Here is a 19,992-nt window from a genome sequence, read left to right as displayed (position 1 = left end):
AACAAATGATAATGATAAGATGATAAGAATTTCAGAATCATAAACCACCTATTGGTGCCAGCTCAGACCCATTGGTCAGTCTGTCGGTCTTCTTCAGTGGTTTTGGTTCCCAGCACATAACCTGGGTGCATACTACCCTTAGGTCCTAAACCTCGATATCCCTAAATGCTGAGTGACATTTGAGAAAGTGGAATATTGCACTCATAGTTTATGTTAATTAAACTCTAGGTAGATCTGTGCTCTGAACATTGTGCACATACAGATGGACTCTCCTGTGTTGTTGGCCATGACTGCATAGAATCCCCCTACTTTCGTTTTCCCTGTGTAATGGCCAGATAATCTTCTGCCATAGCCTACACCCATAAGCAAGCTGATAAAAAGAATGCAACGGTGGCTATGAGCAACAGGAGGGGAGGGGATTAATTTACCCCAGAATGAATATTCTTCTGAATTTATTTATAATGCTTGACTATTTAAGTAAGTCTCTTTATTGTATTTACTAATGTCATAGTACCAAAAATGTCATGTTCCATGACTACACAAAAAATACATCCCAAATCATTCTTAATGGTTGTATTCCACACCAACACATGTACACATACTACTGAAATATTTCATTGTGGATGCATTGAATTCCATTTGCTTTACAGTTCTTGTTCTTGTTCTTATGGTTATATGGTTCTGTATGACAATTTTTTAATCTTTTCATTGTTGCTTAGTGTTCTGTGTTATGACAGGCAAACTTGACATGTCGAGATTAAATGCATGGTATTGTCATGTTCTTATATCCATGTCTCAAAACATACAGGTTTTGTATTTATTTCGAGTAACAGCTGTTGAATTTCATTAAACTGCTATTATAACTCATTGCAGTTCCACTGTATTAATTATATCTGCGATGCATGGTTGTGAAGCTTGAAATTTGTATAATACAACTCAATGCAGTGAATGTTATGATAAATTGCTATTACTTAGCTACGTACTCATGTTCATTCAGGTAGTGTTTGGGGATCTAAAGCCTATACATATTTGTATGACTTGTACATTTGATCCTTTTCCGTAATCTGCAACAATGAAACTTATCCTCTACACATTCCTGGAAACTACAGTCTATTTTTGTTTTTAAGCAAGCTTATTGCAGTAAGAGCCTAAGCGTGTTGCTATGCAGACCAATAAAACTCATGCACGGTACTCATCCCCTAAATCCAGTATTTCCATATGACATCTTAAAGCAAATTACTCTGCAATGCTTATTTTTAACATTTTATTTAAAAGTTGACAGGAACCCCTCGTTTATGAAACAATTTACTGGTGGGGACCTTACCGTAAGGGTTCTGAAAAAAAGGAAAAGAGTAGGCCTATGTAGGTAACGCGTCACGAAAATCCCTTGTTAGCTTGCTAAAACACCTCAACGTTCTTTAAGTGGAAGACTAGGTCGTAGACGGAACTACTTCGGTGTAGCTTTCTTTTTCGTAGGGACACATTTCCCGGGACACTTTCTGACGATGTACATTTATTTTTTCCCTTTACCGCAGCAACAACGGCGGCGGTAGAGTACACCGCGCCACTTAGTGCGAGTGAGGGACATTGAGAGGGTTAGGAATCTTATAGGTAACGGGATTTCAATAAAGCCAAGAAACAAGTGGAGAAAACAAAATTTATTTGAATTAGAACCACGTTCCATGATTGGAGTAAAGGGCAGGCAGGCGGCTGGCCGATGGTAAGAATATTTTAATTGTTCGTAGCTAGCGAGCTATCAGGATATAGTTGCTAACTAGCCCACAATACCCATTGTAGCTATGTATTCATCTAGTTTTTTGTTTCGCTTATTTTCTCGTTGAGGATGTTTATGTGAATAATCCTGACTCATTGAGTAGAGGAGGCCATGTTGAGATCTTGATAGACAAGCCTGATATGTTAAGACTCTTTCTTGCCCTGCACGTCAGAGGCCTCCTCAATACCTTGTTAGCTAGCATTAGCAACCTTTCTGCATCATGAGAAACGTAGCTAACGTTAGCTAGCTAACTGGTTTACAACGTCAATGACAATGCATGCTCTGAATACATTGCTTCTTACTACATATGATTAGCCAGCTAGCTGGTTAGTTATTTGTGTCTGTGCCTGAGTGTATTTAACCGTGTGGTCTGTTCTGTTTATTCGTTGAATAATCGGAATGTACGCTCGATTTTGTTTAATTTTTTAACGTTACCACGTACGAGATGGCTAGTCTTGCTATACTAGATATTACTGCCTTGTGGCTAGCGAATACTCAAATTTCGTCCCCCTTCGTTGATCTCGCTAATTCGGTAGCATGCAGTGTAGCGGGTTAGCAAGCTAATTGTCGGGCCTCGTACGAACATAGCTTCCTTGCGAGGTAGCTAGTATCGACATTTCGCGTTTTCCCATATGAACTAACCTTGTGTGGTTACCTGGCCACTATTTGCTCCCTGGTCAGATGTCTGTAAGATGCCTGACGCGCTGCTAAGTTAGCTCATCCGCTGCCTAAATCAGCTACGCCACCGTCTCGCTACCCTCTGTTTTAGCTGTATTAGTTTGATCTTGTTAACTGGCCCGACACCCACTATTTACACGCAGCCTACCAGACAGCAATAACTAACGGTAGTGTGTTGTTCAATCAGTTCACCGTATTCCTAGATAATGTCAGCGCTGTGTCCATCTAGGGGTATTGTCTTGAACCTAACGCCAGCCAACTCGCGTCTTAGTTTTGTACATAGGTGTACTGAGTTAACTATCCGACCTGTTTCGATTCCAGTCGTAGCTACGTTAGCTAACCAACGTTGGGTATGTGGATAAGGTCCCTGTAATAATTCCCAATAACTGGGACTGGATTTCCCTACCTAGTAAACTGTAGTGTAGCTAACGACGGCCTGCTTAATATGCCTTGATTTCCCGTGTTATTATGACGCAGGTCATCTAACAAGCAAAACGGCTAGCTAACTGGTTAACTTCAGCTTCCCAGGACTTAAACTTAGCCAGCACATGCAAACGAAACATTGGAGCGAATGGATTCATGTGCGGAATTTGCCAGGCTAACATTACTAGAGCCATCAGTGACTGCTTATAGCTGGTTAAATGTAAGATCATCATAGAACGTAGCTAATGACAGGTAACCAGGCGAGCTTTATAACATTGCAAGAATGGAGCCTTTTCATAAGTATAGGTATCTGTGTATATTTAATAACATTTGTATTATCTTTATTCGTGACAGTCAGCTTAGATAGGTTAGTTATGTTGATTTTTTTCAACTACCTGTTAATGCAGCAGTTATTTTCCTTCAACTTTCCCTCAACTTTCAACACTCCGCTCGTTAGCTAATCGTTTGAATATCATTGTCAGAACGGATATAACGTTAGCTGCAGTATCGATTTTACTTAACCAGAGCGGAGCGCATCTTCAGTCGATGACAGAAATAACTAACAGTGGATTGCTGAACCTACGAGTGTTATGAACATCTATGAGTTCCATCGAACTTTTTTAGAATGAATAAAACACCATTGCATGATTTGCCTATGACTTTGGAAATATAAATCCCATCTTAACTCTCAGATGACTTCGCACTAAGGGGTGTTCCATAAGTAAACTAGTATGCAGCTTAATTTATAACATCAAAGGTAGTTCAAGCAGGTTTCCAGATGTAGATGGAATTGCGATCGCTCTGTACAGGTACGCGCTTTACAGGGCCACGTCACGCCCGATTCACGCCAGTGATGTAATAAATGCTACGTTCTCATCAAGTCTCTTTTTTCCCCCCCAGTAAACTTTCAGTGTGCAGTAATGTTGCGCTGCTTGGGCAAAGTAAGATCAGGTTGCCGGGCACATTGTTTTTTTCTTTCTACATGGTTCATTTCACAGTTGTGTTGGTGCCTAATGGGGTGAAATGCATTCTAAGAAGTGCAGAGCAGACAGTTCTAAGGACTCTAGGGCACTCGCATGTTAAGAAGTGTTGGACACTTTTACAATGTTTGTGTGTGCACTGTTGTTTGAGGTGTACTTTGTCAGGACTTGGCAATAAAGACACTAAAGACAATAAATCTGATATGGCGAACTTGATATGGTACTAAAATGAATGCCATTGAAGTCTTTGCCCCGGGAGTAACCCCAGTTCATCTGGCGATGGCAGACATGCTAAAATGAATTGTTAATGAAAGCACAATTAAAGTGTTAAAAATGGGTGATTTAAGATGGAATCGTTGTAAGCTTAGCAAATTGCTACCCGCTTTAACGTCAGTACATATTCTGGCATTGGGGTCTTCTGTAGTCCTGTTGACTCGAGTAGCAGTGAAATGCTTGACTGTGGTCAAGCAGAAGATGGTCTTGTTAGAAGATGAAGATAGATTTTTGTGGTTGGGGGCACTAGTGGACAGTATTGAATTTATACTGTTTATCCTCTTGAGATTTGGGTTGATCTATTTGCAGGTGTTCTGGCACATCTTAACCTCACACACAGTGCAACTCACAACAGTAAGCAATACAAGCATTTCTCTTTGAATGAGTCTTAAAATTCCAGTAGTTGAAGGCAGGAAAGAAGACTAGGTAAAGGAGAAGGCGGAATGGCAATTGATGTTGCCTATGTTTGCAGGCATCTGATTTCACCAGTCAGACTGGGCAAAGGATCCTCAAAAGCAAGCTGCAGCTAATCAAGCTAGAGAGATGAGTCAACAACACAAAGGATTAATATGGTAAAGTAGTGATGTCATGTGGTGATATGGTAAAGTAGTGATTGAGATACCAGACTTCATGCGGCAAGAGTTTTGATGTCATTTTTAACTAAGCAGTACTAGTATTGTGTGTGAAGAGAACCAAGGTACTGAAGTGGACTGCAGTGAGACCTAGAGAGAGAAAGATGGTGAATGCTGTTTTCACAGTCCAGGTTATGTTGTTCAAAATATTTCCTCTTTTCTCCCTTTTCCTGAAGGAAACAGAGATGCCTGGCATTTAACTGTTTTATTGAATGAGTCACTTACATTGCCTGATTCTGCCTTCAGTAGCACTCCCATTTGATGCAAATGAGTGCCCTTTGCCAGGGAGGAAAGAAGGAAAGAATAGGCCCCTTTACCTCAGGTGACCCCATTCTTTTACGGGTAGAAACATACAATCGAGCTGAATACCTTGATTAGAGAATCAATATGAAAGGGAGTCACAAACGGCACTGCCCAAGATTCTATCTGAAAGCACTGAGTGAGAAATAAAATGCTTAGTCTAATTAATTCTTTACTGACTACAAATGCTACAGCAGGCTAGTGTTTCTATAGCCAGCTGCACTGGCCTCTGGTTGAAGTTTCATTATGCCAAGCTGCCAAGATGGCTGATATTGAGAGGCTATATTTGAGATTAAAAAAATATATATGTTGTTCTATTAACCTGTATGTTTTTAAGCATCAGCTCTATGCTTGAATTGCTTTGAAATGAGGACGAGTGACAGCATGGTGGAAATAATGTTCAGTTTTTTCTCCGAATATGTTCATTTTTTAGCAGCACAACTGATAAGGCTCCTTAGTGCATTTTAAAAGGAATGGATTGAGGAGACCGTGCCTTTAAAAAGTGTTTGGCTCTGTTTTAGCATTTTTGCATCTGGTAACAATTATTTTGCACTACAAGAGTAAATTGAGTGGAGGGGAGCTGCCAACGGGATGCTTACGTTATATGGAACATGTAGGCTGAGTTCATTTTTTTAGCAAAGGTGAATGGCTTCATCCTTATTGCTCACACAGCAAAATATGGGTATGCTTAATGGGCTGGCATATTAAACAAATCTGTAAGTTAAGTAAATGTAACATTGTGCTGATTTGAGGAACAGTTTCAATGACAAAGAACAGTAAGTCCATTTTGTGCTTTTTCTGTCAAAACTGCACTGCTAAAGTAAGATGCAACATCACCCAACAATGAGCAAGATGGATCCGCACATACCTTTCCTCCATAGTCTGGCCGTACTCAGAATACATTTAGCTCTTACCATGATATAAATGAAAAGATCTCTACCCATTGCTCCTGAACAGAACAAATATTTTCTTCCCATTTTCATTCTGAGGCTAGAGACACGCTGACTAGTTTTCTGTCTTCAGTCTAGGTAGCAGTCTAGTTGTTGCAGTATGGCTCAGTTGTATTTAGTTGTAAACCTTCAACTTTTGTGCATGCCAAACATTATGGCACAATGTCACTGATACTCATATATGTAAGTAGTATTAAGAAACTAATTTTAAAACTGACATCTAGTGCAAACATAGCTACCATTCCTCTATATGTGCCATAGGCTAAGAAAAACAGGCAAGCCAAATGTGACTTTTCTGTTCTCCATCAACACATTGCTAATGCTGTCGTCATCATCATATCACGTTTAATCTTCATAATGATACTATTTTCACCTGTAAACCTGTGTTATATTAATATATCATCTGGATTATGTTATTGTTTGCAACCCTGTAACCATTAAGTTTGTAGGAACTGCATCCTTACAAACAGCATACCTTGGGTCCCATTAAAGGAGAAAGTGTTTACAGGTTTTCAGAATGCTTTTCATTTAGATTTGTCTCTACAGAGGACAGTAGTTGCATGCAAACCCAGTGATGCATCCACTGTAATGTGAAAGCAGCAGCATTCTCTCCTGTTTGTGTAGATCCTGTTTCCTCTGAGAGTTTGATCGTAAGAAGAGTGACACATTCAGATTACCAGTACAGCACTTTTTCAGATAATGCAATGTCACAGTTCATGAAGAGTTGAAAAATACATGAAGCACTTCAAAGTACTAAATGTACATGAAGTATCCCGATAGCCCTGTGGTAGCCTTGCAGGTGTATACTTGGTGTATAAAACAGGCACACAATGTTGGCTAGCTACTGTACTTGGCCGTTAACTGTTTGCTATTGCGTAAAGAGTACATCTCCTGTGGATTGAATTGGCTAACTAGTGTTTGCGCATGCACTTATTTGTCTACTCATAATGCTTCTTGAAATGTGAGGAGTCTTAGGTAGGCTTAAATCTTGAATTCAAGTAACTATACAGTGCTCTGTTTGAGTTTAAATAGGGTTGGGTCTTCAGACATAGAAAGTGTTTTTCAAAAATGACAGTAGTTGGGACATTAAGCAAAGGCACTGGATTAATATACTGACTTTAAGTGATACCTCTGTAACTCACCTGTGTAAATTACTGCCTGTGAAACTGGTTGGGTTTAGGTGTTGAGTCACAACGTTTATAACAGTGACTTAAGATAAACTGATTTTGCTCCCAGCAGTGGGCTTTAATATAATCTTTAAAAACATAAGCTCCCTGAACTCCTGTGAGTTGTGTATTGACTGTGTCACATTGATAAATCTAGGCTATTGGGTCAAAAGGTCTGTTCTGAGGTGAGCTTGCCTGAGCTGATTAAGCAGATCTGATCATTTTCCAGAAGGTGGGGTTTGTGATGTCATGGCAGATTCATCAAACCTTTCTTCTGTTCCATGACTACTTGAACTACTTGGACCTCTTTATTTTCTGCATACAGCAGTTAGCCAGAATTCCATTACATCAAAGTGTTCAATGTGTTCATTTACTTGACACTTATTTACCTATTTAGCTTTTCACACATTCAGTGTCAACGATGCCAAGTAGCATTCTACTCCACAGAATTGGCCTGGTGCTCAAAATGTTGAGTAATCATGATTTGCCTCTGATGATGACCCTCCAAATCAATTTGTGTCAAGGTGTATGATAAAAAAGGGACTAAAATAAATAAATTGCAATAACAGACAGTCAATTACTTCCACATTTTTATTTGCTAAGTCAACTGGCACAACTTATTGGCCTGTCTCATAAACAACACCACAACTTACTTATTTTTTCATCAGTGCAGGTGTACACTTTCATTTTGGTGATGTACGGTATGGTTTACTCAATGCTGATTTTAAAAATGCTATGCTGTCAGTTGTGGAACATATCTGATAACCAAAGTTTCCTGGTTATTTAAAACGATCAGCAGCTTTTATTTTTCTTGTGAATGATTATTTTGGTTTCTGAAAACCACAGAGTCTAAATGTGTAGTTCCAGGATATGCAGCATTGCCATGCATAATGTATGGATCTACTTTGATTTGTCATCTTGCTTTCTATTTTTATCCAAGACTTACAGTGTGAATATACCCCATATTTACAGTGTGACTGTGCTGCCTGGTTGTGGTGTTTATGTTTCCGTGTCTGTATTCCAGTTCATTGAGCCTGGATCAGTACAGTAATCGTTGGATCATTAATATTATTTTGTACGTGTGCAATGTTGTGAAAGTGATGAATTAGTGCTTCTGTGCTAGCAGTTTAGCATCAGTCTGATTTGTAGGCATTGCACTAGCAGAGAGTTAATGTTGTGCAAAATATTGCGTAACTAAAGACAATGATTAATACTAACGTGTAAGTTATTAATAAGCAAAGCATTTACAGCACCTCTGGCAGGTGTTTGAGAAGTATCAATCAAGTACATTTTTCAGGACTAGTTATGATTAGTGAGAAGAGTTGTCTCTCCAGAAGATGACAAAAGGTCTGGAGTATAGAATCAGTGGTACTGTTTTTAGAGGTTAATTTAAATGTGCAGTAAATAATTTGGTATAAGTGTCTAACGTAAATGTCAAGAATAGATGTGCAGTCAGGACGAGATCCCCAGTTCCACCTTCACAAGAGGACATTCAGTACACAGGAATACAAAGTCAACTGACCTCGAATTCCGGGGTATGCAGGAGGATCATATTCTGTCTGGGTGTTTGTAGGGTTTTATACTTCCTGCCATCGTTGTCAGGGCACACACAGCCTTCTCCTGATGAATGTAGCGCTGAGTGTGCCAGCTACAGTAAGCTGTGGATCCCCTGGAGCCTGTAAGGGACAAGCCTTGTGCCTCTCAATGAAATCAAATGATTACAGGTCATGAACCCCCCGAGAAGGTCTATTCCTGGGTCGCTGTTTCATGTGAAAGTGCTGCTTGCCTCAGGTTGCACAACAAAATGTTTTGACACGGCTGCTATGACGACCGTGGTCGGTACCTGGAACCTGTTTGTTGGGAAAGCAGACGTCTCTCCTTGTGACACCGCTCGCTTGCGACAGAGGAGCTGTTTTCTCTCCTGGCCACACTCTGATAAAAATAAGATTGACCCTCCTTTGCCCCGGTCTTACGTGATGTTGAGGGACGCTTCCAGCTTGCTCGAAGTTTAATCATTTCCTTTGATGACCAGTCACACGCTGTTCCTTTGAGATGTGATAGCATTAGCTTCTGTTTTTGTTGACATGTCTTTCTTTGTCACCCAACTTCATATCTAAACCTCAGACAAAAGCTGCATGGAGGTGCATTTGATTTAGAGCCTTGTGGAACTGTTTGCAGGCAGCTATGCATTGTAAACCTGAACACATACCATTGTATAAATTTGTCTTCTTTCAAATTCAGAGGGTTACCTTTTGTAGTTAATAATGATAGTTTTTTTCCCCCTCAGCCATGCTCTCGGTACAGTTAACGTTCATCCGACGTTAATATAACCCATTTGTACATAGCTGGTCTGTCACATTATTTTTTTGGTTTCAAGATTTTGTAAGGAGGTGGTAACATTTATTCAATATACCCAATTTGCTCACCGGGGGGAAGGTTTGTACAAATTACAAGAACAACACAGCACTCAGTAATAAGATATACTGCTGCACAGAATCTCTCCATCCATGGTTTTTTATATCTGTTCTTAAAAAAAAAAAAAAGATATTGTCACCAGTCTTTCTCTTGCAAGGAAAGAAGATATTTTTACCTGAAATCTGCTTCTTCAACTCATGTCCACTGACTGGCTTTCTCTGGCTAAGTTAGTGCTCTCATCTAATAAGAAGGAGAACCCATTAAACATTCCACTCCTGGTCTCTGAGCTCTGTTGCCATGGTTACTTAGAGGGTACACTGAGATATGATAAGAGGTGGTGCCTGCACTGAAGAAATAATTACCCTGGGAATAGCTGTACAGTGTATAGGCAAGGTACAGCTCTAATAAAGGAATGCACAATTTAACCATCGATCTATGGTGTTAACAGGTTTGTGTAAATACAGAGCCAATGTTAAGAGAATCAGACACCATTATTGCATGACGCTGGCAGGTTTTGATGTCCACCTCTGCAGTAAGCAAACATTAACATGCACATCTGTGTTGGTGTGTTACTGTGCTGCAGCAGTGATTATCATGATTTTTCACTGGAGTCCAAAGCTACGACAAGAAGATGAACCAATGATCAAACCAAACCCAGAGGTCCTGCCATGTCAATGGTAGGAAGCTCCAGCGGCGACTTTCCTGCAAAACCAAAAGCGAGTGGCGGTTTCTGCCTTTGACAAAAGTAGAACTGGCGTGCTTGACGACATTTCTGCTGGCCGCATCTCCAGGTGTTCTGATGATGGTGCGTAGCATTGTGCCCAGTGAATTTACAGCAATCTGACATCGCACACAGGGTGATGAATAACTTCTACTATGGTTAAAAATGTCTCCCAGCCCTTGAGTGTGTCTTCGGTATAAGCAGTTTTTATTACCATTATTTGGGACAGATCTACACAAATACGTTGTAAACCACTCTGCTTGTGTGAGTCAAAACATGCTCTTGGATACTATTGGTTTACTAAACAATGTATCATTTGGTTCTCTTTAGTTACTTTTGTGTCAGGATTTGTTCATAGTATAGCTTGGTTGATCTAAACATGCTATAGGATGAAGTAACCTTTAACAAGAGACTTAACAGATATTAATGAACAGCCTGTTAATTTGTTTTTTTCCTCAACATACCATGCTAGATCCCTGGTTCTTTACACACCGCTGTTTCCTGTAGTTTATTACTGTTAAGACCTTTTAAACGGTATGATAACCCTGTAAACTTACCTACTGTATATGCAGCTTCTGAGAGTTAAATGGGTTTGCAGGCATTTTAATCATGTTCAGGAGTAGCTTGGTGCAAAGATTAACCCTACTGTTTTGTTGTGGTGATTGTATCACTCTTGGTGAACAACATATTTTCTCTCCAGTGTACCCTTTGTCTAGAACTAGGTTATTGCAGCTTATTAAAAAATTCTTGTCTCTGACATACAGCTTTACATTGTGTGTATATTTATTAATATTTATATTCGTCAAGGTTGTATGCAGTGGGTTTTGGGCAAATGATTAAGCTGAGTTGTATGCTTTGTTCACTTTGGTAACATTATCCGGTTGTGGTGTTGAGGAGCCGGTTGAATTTTGTGGGTATTTGGGTTGTGTCTGCTCAGGCGAGGTTGGCAGGGGGGTCACCTGAACGCTCATCTCCAGGATCAGTCTGCCTCCGGTCGCAGCCCGGAAGCAGAGGGAGTTGGATTAGGTCGTCAGCGTTGAGACGCTTACCCGAGTGAACTCTCAGCTCTGTCTCCCACACATGCACGCACATAAACACACACATACACACACACAGACAAGCATACGCAAACACTCGCGCAAGGATTAAAAGCCCGTTTCCTGGGCTGCAGATCACAGGGCCGCAAAGCTCCCAGGCAGACAGCGTCCAGTCGTCTCTTATCTGTGTCAGCGTGGGCCGCGCACAGATCTGCTTGGCTGCCCCAGCTCGGCAAAAGCGTCTCTATTTGGTGTTTTTATTTAGCTATAGTTTCACTACTCCGGGACACTGAAGTTGGCCTGTATACCAGCGTGGCGGAGAACGCCTTTTTTTTTAACCTATCCAGGTCACTTCTTTACCTTTTGGTGACTTTTTCGGAGCCATGGCTTTGAAGAACATTTTTTGAAAGTAAACTGCTTGCATTTCCAGGGTTGCACAGCAAGCTTCTTGCTGCACTTGCGCTTTGGACATTTCTGACTTGTCCCAAGGCCCATATTGATTTAATGGTGCAGTTTTTGTTTCAGCTCGTCTGCTTGTAGCAGATGTAAAATAACATACACGCCCTGTGTGTACCTTTGCCATGGTTTTGATATAGGCATCAGCTGTTTCACTGTCAGTCTTTAAGCCCATTAGCGCTGTGAAGTGGGCTTATCCATGTTGATTCTTGAAACTAAAGCATGACACTGTGACTAGAGAAGTTTAAATTGAATGGATTTAGAATGTGTGAGGATAAACTTGGCTATTATTTAAAAAGTGCATAAGAGTCAGTAAACATGTGATTAAGATGGATACACACAGATATCTATGTCCTGCAGCTCTGAATTGAATAGAATTCTATAGAGTTTGACCACTGTAGGACAGGGAGGCGGGGCTTTCTGCTCGAACCGAGAGGAATTGCTGCTGGACCAAAGATGCTTCTCAGGAATCTTAGTCTGGCTATCATTTCAGAAATTGATAACATCTTATGGTGCAAATGCTCCCTCTTCCAACCAGTGAACATTTAAATTAATAGGGATATGTTTGCACACATGGAGTAGCGTTCATGGGTTGGAATGGGAAAACTAGCTCACAGTTAGTAAGACTGGAATATCAGTGAAGTGTTGGGTAACTGTATGTGTAAATGTGCATTTAAACAGGGGACATCCAAGTGCTTTTCTTTGTTGGTGTAAATTGAATACACTCTCATCCAGTGAGAGACTCTTAAGTTGATAGTCTTGTCAGTTACGTTGTTTTCATAGGTTAGCCTGACGGACACAGAGAAGGGGCGGGGGTGTTTCGTTGGTAGTGTTACATGGTCTTCCTTGCGTTTGCTATACTACATCTAGTGGTGACCGTCCCGTTCTGCCAATGCCGTCTTTCCGAGTAAACCGACATGTTGTTCAGCACTGAATCACATCTCCCTCAGCGTGCTGGAAGTCACCCCTGCCAGCCCACGGTAAGCCAAGGAGGAGCACCAGCGTGTACGCGGGCTATATTTAGCCGGGGGCTAAACCCAATCCAGCCAGCCACTTGCTGGTGCGTGCCGCGCCCCCGGCGTGGACCCCCCGGCCAGCCGCCGTGCACCGGCATGCAGGGACTCGCGGCGCGGGCCACGGCAGCACGTAAACATTTAAGGTCAAGTCCCAGCCCCAGCTGCCGGGTCCGGAGTTAACAAAACAGAAATGCTGGCCTAAATATAAACCCCAGCCTGTCACGATCGATGAGCGTCACCCCGTACCCCCCACCCCCCCATTCCCATTCCCATTCCCCTCCCCCTGTAACCTTCACGTCTCTTTTTGAAAAGAACAGCCTGTTTTGGCCCAGTTTTGAATGCATTCAGGAGGAAGTAGCACGGACCTCAGTTCTTCTCTAGCCCGTTGGTCAGAGCGGTGGCTGCTTCAGGTATACTTTAAGTCTCTGAGGCATCTCTGTTGGAGGCTGAAAACCAGATCAGATCAATGTTTTTACGCAGTCATCATTTGGCAATCATGAGGTATTTGAGGAGTTTGTCATTTCTTTATCTCTCTTAAATAATTACACTTGACTTTCAAGCCACATACACTTGTGCAAAGACACCATCTTTCAAGGGAGTAATTTATCTGGTTATACAGATGGACTAGTGCAATCTCTGATCAGCTGAGTGGGAAGAGAATTAACCAGTGGATTACTAGAAATAAAGTTCATGGCTCACATGCTCTTTTGGCTCCTAACAGTGCGCTTGAGTAATAGCCCAGCTTTTGTGAGTATTGTTTCTAAGCAGGTGAACATAATCCAGCTCTCACCTGCTGTCCAATCAGCATGTGTACTGTGTTGACCACTCCTTCTCTCACTAGCTGTCCAATCAGCACTCCTTCACCATACAAAACCCACCACAGCTGTTTAACATTGAACAAAAGGATAATAGTGAGGATAATTCATCCTTGTTGTTGGGAATGAATAATTTTCCTTAACGACCAATAATCTGCATTCTTCTTTTATGATTGTGATGCAGAAACATAGAATGAAATGACGGGGATATGAAGTCCTGTAGGTTTACTGAAATCTTACCTGGGCCCAGAATAGGTGGTTTTGAATTCTAGTCAGAGATAGGCTGAAAATTTCTTGGACCAGGACATTTTAATGTTTTTTTTTTCCCCAGTTTTGTTGAAAACCAGAAAAGTCATGTATCATTTAAACACATGGACATGCAGAGGATGCATATAAGAAGGATAAGAAATTTCCCTCATTCTGTAGTGTCTGTTTTTTTTTCTTCCAGGTATTTTGGTGAGGTGGTCTCCTAGTTGCTGTTTGGAGAGGACCCGCTGACGCCGCCGGACGATCCTTGAGGAGAGGACTCCTGTTTTCTTTTTTTTTTCTTTCAGACTGTGGTTTCTTAAACACTGCCCCTCATGGAGGAGTAGCTTTTAATTTTGTTAAAAAAAAAAAAAAAAACAGAATACAAACAAGAAGAGAAGGAATATTTCTAAAGAAGTGAAAAGGCAATCGGAAGAGACAATGTCATCTAACAGGAGCCAGAACCCACATGGCCTGAAACAGATTGGGCTGGACCAGATCTGGGATGATCTTCGAGCAGGAATACAGCAGGTCTACACCAGACAGAGCATGGCCAAGTCACGATACATGGAACTCTACACGTATCCTACAGAGCACAGTCTGGCATTGTCTGCCCAAGGGCGGGATGGGCAGAATGGTACAGGAAATCTACTGTGGGAATCTGAACCAGGGCAAGCCTTCTGCCGGCATCGGTGCTCCAGAAGGCTTCAGTCTCTCTCATTTGCACCAGTAGTCAACTGCACTGTTTAAGGGTGGTCTGTATATAAGAAAGGCAAGCAGTGAACAGGTGCCGCGTAGCTGGTGCGACTGTTTTGCTTGCCCTTTCGCCCTCTGGTGGTGGAATGTCGTTACTGTGGGAGCCGCTCGGTCAAGTGAGCCAATCAGTGAGTGAGGGGCGTGACGACATCTAGGTCTGCTTCTTCCAGCCGCAGCTAAGAATAGGCGCTTAAGCGACCTCCTGGCTAGATCAGAGACTCAGGGCAGAGGCTGTGTTGCTGAGCTAGGGTATCTGCCTCGTGGGTGACACTCGAGTATAATCTAGCAGTGCACGTCATAATAATTCAGTGGTGGTGCTTTGAAGGCTCACGCTGACATGGTGGGCAGTGATTCACAAGGTCAGTCCACATCTCTGCTGTTTGCAGGCAAATGGCACTGCAGAATACCACTGCAAATCTAAGATGCCAGCTTTTGGGTTTGCATTGCTTAAGTTGCATTGATGTTTTGAACTAAATTCAGTTACGCTTTACAGTTTTGTTAAATATTCCCCTCCTTTGAAAAAATGTAAAGGCAAGGAATCAGAACACTTTTTGATGTGTTTTTTTGTTCCGTTTAGGTAGATTCCAGTTGATTGAAATTATATCTGTGCCTCTAATGCCAGTCCGTAAACATTACCTCTGCCTTCTGCTGCATCCTCCTTGTCAAGATGTTAAAAAAATTGCAGTCTGTATGTTGATAACTTGTCAACATTAGTGGTGCGTTTCTTTTATCTTAAGGATTGGCTTTGAGGTGACAGAAGGAGTTAATGGGTGGAGAGTTTGCATTGGAGTGATGTGGCAGAAGCAGACAGCAGCACTTTCTGGAGCCCCTCCAGCTGATTTCTGCACATCCTCTGACTGAGCAGTGTCTTGTGTTCCGAGGACCCCGGCACCACATGCGGATCAGAGCAGTGCAGAATTGATTTCGTAAACACCGGCAGGTCAGTTTGGAGAGAGCTCGTACTGCTGTGTTCCCATGTGTGGCTGAATTTAAATGACAGAACTGAAGGCATGTCTCACTTAACCTCAGTCATTCCGATCATGTCAGATGCCAGCAGTAAGAATAACGAGCAAAGCTGGTGTAGGCAGAGGTTTATTCACATGAGGCAAATGTTCTTCACAAGCACACGGTGAAGTGTTTACAGTTAGTATCGCAGGCCTTCGTTCTGAGGGGAAAAAAGTATGCACGTTTTGATACAGAAGTCTTGCTACATATGCTACTAGCACTGTGATATGGTTCAGTCCTGTGCTATTGTAACAGTCCACTGTTAGAGTTCCTCCCAGGAATAAGGTCATATTTCACCTGTACAGTTGAGAGCTCAGGGCAATTCATGGCAATTCAAATCAAAGGGGGATGCAGTGTTTCCCCTGTAATTTTGTTTTTTTTTTTTTGCCTGGCAGAAGTTGCATGTGAGCAGGGGGTTATTCTCAACAGGTGGGTGTTGCTCTTGTAGGAGTGTTGTAAATGAGACAGAGAGATTACTAGTATGATTAGTTGGATTGAAATTGGTGTAAACTTGAAAGATCACTCCGTTCTAATTTAATTTAAAGCTAAATATTTTTTAGGGAACTTTGAAGTTCAAAACATACTACTGAGCATTTGACTAAACTACTATCACCTACTGTGTGTCTATGACTAAATTTAGAAGAACACTTGCTTTCCAACTGTGTCAGGTACCTAGCTTCCACTTAAACCTTTTTCTACCTAATCTATCTATGACCTAAAGGAAATGCAGCTAACACATCTCACTCCTCCAAAGGAAAATGAGGTGCATTTAGACTAGAATGTTGTCTTGTTACTAGGGTTGTGCAAAAATACCATTTGTTCGATTAATCGTTTTTTAAAATTCGTCCGATTCAATATCGATCTGTAAAATTTATGGATCAGTCTTTTAGGCTAATATGCATTTTTTCCGGTTTTCTAGGTTCATTTCTGAAATGGTTAAACTTAACCAGATAATTAAATAGACGGGCTCGGACAAAGCCTAAAGGCAATTGCAAGTGCCCCCTCATTAGATGTCGCTCTCTCGTTTAACTTTCAACGTTTAATGACCTGCGAACGCATAGAGGAAAACCTGTTACATCAATTTTTTCTTTTTACTGTGATGCGACCTCTCAGTGTTCACCATGGCTAACCCTACTGTCACACAGACGACACAGGAGAGAGAGAAAGCGACTGGCTGCCATTCATTTTCAGTGAGAGCTGGCGATTTAGCGACAAGACACAAGTGGGCTTTGGCTTTGCAACTAGGTGGGGCTAAAATAGACTGGACTCGAGGCAAATACTGAGCGATACGGCAAAGGCAGCGTGACACGCGTTGCTGAAACAAATGATCCAACATTTTGGTTCCAGTCAAACGTGGAGGAGAAGCTTGTCGTGGCAGTGTTGGGTTTCCCCATACTCTACAGTTTGTCTCTTGATACGTACAGAGATATAAATTTAAAAAATGATGCGTGGAGAAGGGTGTCCAAAATTGTGGAGATGCCTGGTATACATATTCATATATATTTGCACTGCAGTCACAGCTTTTTAGCTTTAACTTTAATACAGTGTACAACCGCTACCTAGCTAAACTGAACAGCAACACTTGCTCACGAATGCAATGTAATTTATTAATGCAACTCAAGAGAAACGTAGTTGTTTGTTTGTTTGCTAGGTAGCAAAACTAGTTGTTCATATTAGGCTAGCTAGTTGTTCATATTAGGCTAGCAAGAAAACGTTCACAATTGCAAAGTTGCTACTGGCGGTCAGCTACGTTTTGTCTGTCATTGTAGCTACCTTACAAACCAGCTTTCCCTGAGCTAACTAATGCAGGCACATTGCTGCTTTGTGTCATTAATACAGGCAATGATACACGTTGGTTTTATTTTTACTATACCCATGTGTTCCTCAGATAACATTGGCTTAAAGTCCACGATACATTCTGTGAAGTAGGACGTTATGTGATTTGGACGTTGTGCGAACACTATATACTCAGTAAACCTATATGGAATAGGCATGAGATTGGATGTTGCTGCTTACAAGTCGTAGCATACACTGTTATACGGTAAACCTTTTAATTACAAGTAGGCAAAGTTCACATTAAAACAACGATAGAAAGTTTAGTAGGCTAGCTTACAGTACATACATAAGGCATTAGCATAGGCGTTTGTTATGACTATCAAGACATATGTATTATATGGTGTAGTATGTACTGTACCATTATACGCCTGGCAGTGCAATCGCTTTACTTCCATGAGACATGAGATACACGTGTTGTGTGTGGGAAGCATTGCCTTCACTTCGTCCAGTTACGTCTGTTACGTCCAGTTCTGTGATTGGGATTTTTAAACTTTATTATAACCTTACGGGACTACGGATGTATATGCGAACGGACGTTAAGCGGCACGTGACTGTACAAGCCTTTGGCCTTTTCTTTAGTGATTTTCACAATTTGTTTCCAGTGTCTCTGCATTTGTAAATTTGTGTTCCCTTTAGAGCTTTTTAAACATCTCTCCAAATATGGAAAGCTGCTATAGTATTTCACATCTCATTCCTATGGAATTGATATCGAATCGGAATCTAATCGGATTGAATCGAATCGTTACCTTGTGAATTGGAATTGAATCGAATCGGGCCATCTGTGCCAATACCCAGCCCTACTTGTTACATAACCATAGATAAAATTTTATATTCAGTATCATGTTTATTGCATATGCATTTAAAAAACATGTCGGTATGCCAACACCTGATGTAATGTGAGTTCCATTATCTTTAGGGTGCTGTCTTGCTAGTGTTGATCTTAGTGGTTATTGTGCCTTTTTTCAGCTGAAATAAAATGTCGGATTTAACTGTGTGTGTTGCGATAGATAGCAGTCACTTTAAATGACTGTAGTTAAACAAGTTCCTTAGGCTTCAGTGTCCGCATCAATATTATATTGTTTTCCGTAATTACAGCCAGTCGTGCTCCAAGTTGTAAATGAGGTGGGACTGACTTGATCCAGGCATTGAACTGCTAAATATTGGACGTGTCTGTTATATTGGGTTTATGCAGTGCCTTACCAAAAGGCTGTCCCTGTTTTGGCAGTCCATTGTGTCATTTCTGTGCTATTGCTGATACAGGGGCTAAAAAATTGTCAGGCCTGGTGGCTGTTTTTCAAGCCCTGCTGACCCTATGACATTGTACTTTTAATGCCCTTAGGCATTGCTGGCCCTGTAACATTGTATTTGTGTCTGCTGGACTGGCTGCAAGGCTCCCCTGAGTTGTCTTAGCGGATCGCTGTGGGAAGGAGTGTCCTCAAAGAACTACTACATGTGTCTAATAACTAGTTTGTTCAGATTTCCATCAAGGAATATATATCAAAACCTTCCTCTTTGTGAAGAAGTAGAGTATTCGTCTAGCAACTTGAGTATGTGCTATGTCTAGCAGCAGTATGTGTTGTTGAGCTGAGTCGTCGCTCATGCTGGGCCTAATTTATGTTCTTTCGGTGTTTACTGTGTGCTTTGTTTGAACATTCCAGATGTGAACAACTCGAGGCATAAGTGAAAGGTGGCCATTGCTGAGTGAAAATGTTTGAACTGAGTCTTTCAGACATGGGTGTTATGCTGTATCTCAGTGTCTCCCAGAGAGCTGGGTCTACTCGCTCTCTGAAAGAAAAATTCAAACGACTGTGCATTCTCACAAAAATGGATTTTTTTTTCACAATGGACACTCAAACCAACTCAAATTTGTGTCAGCCTGCAGCTTAGAACTGCCCAATGTTCTGTTGGATGCAAACACCCTGCTATAGTTTTAATTATTAATTAGTAACTTGATTTGTTTCAGGTGGAACTCCTCTGTAAATGATGCCACTTATGGTATGTTCCACTTTGCCATGGGGCTATTGATGTTTTTTCTCACACACATTGTAGTATGAGTGGTTGTGTGATTTCCACCTCTAAACTGGTGGGTTGGTGGGTGGGTTTCTTTTGATCAAAAAGAGAGGCTGACTGTGTGCGTCTCATTACAGTGAGCGGTTCTGCTCACAACAAGTCCATGAAAGAGTGGTGCTCATATTCCTCTGGATGACGTAGTTCTCTGAGCAGCCCCATCGTACCTGCTCCTTACTGCTGCAGGAGGAGATCACATCAGCAGCCCCCCCCCCCCCCCAATCCATCCCTCGTCGTTCATTCCACTCCACCCTTGATGGGGTGTAATTCCAGTCTGCTGCTTAATTACAAGATGGGTCATCGCAGCGGAGGAAGCCCTCCCACGGTGTCCCTGTGAGCCGGAGGCACGCGAGAGGACGGCCGGCGGCTCGGGTCCGAGGTCCGGCTTGCACACGTCCCCCGCTGGGACAGCATGGCACACCCTTCAATTACCCCTCTAATGTTCC

At 41.7% G+C, this 19,992-nt stretch overlaps 1 protein-coding gene across 1 annotated transcript in view; it reads left to right on the top strand.

Moving 5' to 3' along the window:
• The first annotated feature begins 1,499 nt into the window (after positions 1-1,499).
• Positions 1,500-19,992, top strand: part of LOC118773123 (cullin-1) — a 33,887-nt gene continuing 15,394 nt past the window's right edge. The window contains exons 1-2 of the mRNA XM_036521902.1: positions 1,500-1,720; positions 14,085-14,463. Of these exons, the coding sequence (XP_036377795.1) occupies positions 14,324-14,463 (140 nt within the window). The 5' untranslated portion in view covers positions 1,500-1,720; positions 14,085-14,323. The remainder of the gene's footprint in view (positions 1,721-14,084; positions 14,464-19,992) is intronic.

Source organism: Megalops cyprinoides, chromosome 2 (assembly GCF_013368585.1).
Source record: "Megalops cyprinoides isolate fMegCyp1 chromosome 2, fMegCyp1.pri, whole genome shotgun sequence".
Lineage (NCBI taxonomy): Eukaryota > Metazoa > Chordata > Actinopteri > Elopiformes > Megalopidae > Megalops > Megalops cyprinoides.
Note: the sequence above shows the minus strand (reverse complement) of the source record. Positions and strands in the feature narration are given on the sequence as shown.